The sequence below is a fragment of the Eucalyptus grandis genome, chromosome 2, assembly GCF_016545825.1.
Source record: "Eucalyptus grandis isolate ANBG69807.140 chromosome 2, ASM1654582v1, whole genome shotgun sequence".
NCBI classification, from domain to species: domain Eukaryota; kingdom Viridiplantae; phylum Streptophyta; class Magnoliopsida; order Myrtales; family Myrtaceae; genus Eucalyptus; species Eucalyptus grandis.
In genome coordinates, this window is record NC_052613.1 from 41,995,912 (window position 1) to 41,998,674 (window position 2,763).

Below are 2,763 nucleotides of genomic sequence, written 5' to 3' on the forward strand. Positions count from 1 at the left end.
AGTTCGCTTGTGGCTCGACTGGAACAAACGGAGATGTCATAAGCATGAGCTGTTTGATCTGTTTCGCTTTGCTGTTTCTCAACTTAAATGTCGTCCTCTTTATTGTTTTGGTCAGAACTGATCTCTAGTTTTATGATTGGATGATTCATCAGGCAGATGCAGGTTCAGTTACCACTGCGAACTTCATCTGTTACTAAATCTAGATTGCAAGGGAGGGGGAAGGAATTTTCGGAGGCAGTAAAGAGAGCTTAATAGAAAACCCTTCAAGTGAATACAAACAGAGACAGCAGGGGACTCTCATACTAGATGCATATAGAAGTGCGGAGTCCAGCTCCGCATTATTTTATTGATATTTAGTGCAAATCCGGATAGACGATTGGCGGCATCTATGCCTTGAGGATGAACTCATCAAGCTCTTTGAAATTCTGGATTGCGAAGTCCTTGATTACGTGGGGATCAGGAATTTCATCGCTTGCCTTCTCAAACCCACACGACCATTTCACCAAGCTTCCGTCTCCTTTAGGAATTACCTTGATGCTGCCATTGAAATTCTTGTAGTACTTCAGGAGATCACCGTCTATAACGCTGTAGGTCACGACCTTGTCTGCTTCGTCCACACCATCAATCTTCTCCTTTGATACTTTAACAAGTGGAGAACCTAGAGCATGGAAAATTTGTTGGAGAAGCGATAAGAGCCACACTTCTAACTCGAGCATAGAGGATGTTTGTGACAAGGATCCGCTTTAAGTGCAATTCAGGCCAAAATGATCTTTCTGTTTAGATCTTGATAGCTTACAGGAAAATAAGTTATTTGGCCAAAAACACCGGTAAATAAAGAAATGGAGTCTCAAGCTGTTTTTCTCACTCAGCCTCTTTCAGTGTCAGCACACTAGCTGAGTCATATAACGTCTTGTTGTTTACTTTTCATTCTTACAAAATTGCAGTCCAAAATCACAGGAAGCAGCACAAACCAATGGACAACAAAAGTTCAAATCTAATCTATAAAGGAGAATTCCTTATTTTATAGACAAGCACTGCATGCCTTCCTTTTGCAACCTCATATCCAAGATGTCTGAGAATAATCGCTACTACTCATCAGTTTCATCTTCATTGAAGAATTCACCTCATCATGCTCATGGCATCTGCAGTTTCAAGTTTTTTTAGATTAAAGGTACATTTAAAGAGCCAAGTCCCCCATTTAAAAGGTGATATGTTTGTCGGATCAAGTTCAACTGCTAAAGATTTTCGCAGTAAGTGCACTTTGCCATCTAATTAATTTAGGGGAAAAAAAGCAACGAAGATACTTCACTATGATCACCATCATATTACCTTCACCATACGTGAAGAGGCGAACTGAGCCAGGAGCCTTCCCATCTCCCTCAAGGACTTCAATATTCTTGTACTGGTCCGGGAAGATCTTTGGGAACAGTTTGGTGGAGTCTCTCATGCTCACCCAAAACTTGTCTGCAGGAGACTTAACCTCAACCTCTGCATCAAGAGTTAAAGGGCCACCCATTTCTGAACGTTCTAACGAGAGAGGAATATGTGGGAATACACGAAGCCGCTGTTTTAGGGACTTGCCAAGATGCCTATATATACTACTCCTCCTGCTTTGATCTATGTATGAGGGCTTTAACTTAGCTCAACTGCCATTCATCTGCCTATCACATCAGCATCATAAATTTGCAGCACCACCAGCCTGCACTGCTCACAACCATCGTATAAATGCAAGGTGAGTGTGTTCTTACAGCAACTTTCAAAGCTGGGGGGCCAAGCAAATATTCCATTTTCTTTTGCCTGATCAGGACCAAGATTATCAACCGAGACACATTGTCCATGCCTCGTAAACATAGCAAAACATCGCCATTCCTTCCACCGATAAGCATGGTGTCGGTGCCGCGGATGGCAGAAACATTAAAGTCACTGGAAATTTCATGACCCTTTCCTTACTGGACCTGTTGACTTGATCGTACCTATGCGGTGGTGGAATAAATGTCCGACCGCGGAAACAGGTAGAGAAGTCACTGCTAAACCCCTTTAATTTAAGACAAAGGGAGGCAGGTGGATAAACTGTACGTTAATTCCATTGCAACCTAAAGTTAAATGGAGTGTTTCCATTATCGTGGATTGTCTACGGAAGGGCTCACGCTATTTTTACCTTTAAAATAATTTTAGTAATCTAAAATTTAAATGGATCAAAGTAGCCCTCACTAGGACCTCATTAATGGCAAGATTGAAATTTATTTTAGGCTCCAATTTTTCAAAAGATGAATGATTTAGACAAATTTTTTTTTCTGAAATTGATCGCTTAAAGTCCTTGCAATTATTAATTGATAGGATATGTTTTAATTATCAACAATAGTTTTTGATTAAATGTTTTCGTGAACGATAAAAAGATTTTTCATGCATTCATTTTTGTAAGTGATACAAATGACTATTTTTTGGAAAATGTATTCTAAATCATTTATTTTTCGCGAAACAAATGAAACCTTAGTGTAGATCAATCAATCTAATGATTTTCATCAACCTTTCCTAAATTGTTGTTTTTCTCCTTTAGTGTTTAGATCGAAGAAATTTACATGTTGGTTACTGTTGTACAAGAATTATCTAAGATTCGAGCATATAAGTCAATTCAATGATCGAATTCAATTTAAAAGAGCACCAATAAAGTATATTTATTATGATTGTCTTTGTAAACTTTTATTTTTAATAACTCCTTGTGATAATCAATTCTTTAGTTCAAGCATTTTTATTTTTTTTCCA

General features: G+C 38.5%; 1 protein-coding gene across 1 annotated transcript; it reads right to left on the reverse strand.

Moving 5' to 3' along the window:
* Positions 1–231: 231 nt before the first annotated feature.
* LOC104432911 (MLP-like protein 423) lies at positions 232–1,582 on the reverse strand. Its single transcript, XM_010045499.3, has 2 exons — positions 1,330–1,582; positions 232–658 (listed from the first exon to the last, which is right to left on the reverse strand). The coding sequence occupies exons 1-2, from the start codon at positions 1,514–1,516 to the stop codon at positions 387–389; spliced, it is 459 nt and encodes a 152-aa protein (XP_010043801.2). The 5' UTR covers positions 1,517–1,582; the 3' UTR covers positions 232–386.
* Positions 1,583–2,763: the final 1,181 nt, after the last annotated feature.

What these genes read in the sequence shown, in the direction of transcription:
- LOC104432911 (XM_010045499.3), bottom strand. Translation starts at nt 1,516, where the DNA reads ATGGGTGGCCCTTTAACTCTTGATGCAGAGGTTGAGGTTAAGTCTCCT. An exon ending in CCTCTTCACGTATGGTGAAG is followed by an intron (nt 659 to 1,329) that starts GTAATATGATGG and finishes TCCATGCTCTAG; the next exon opens with GTTCTCCACTTGTTAAAGTA.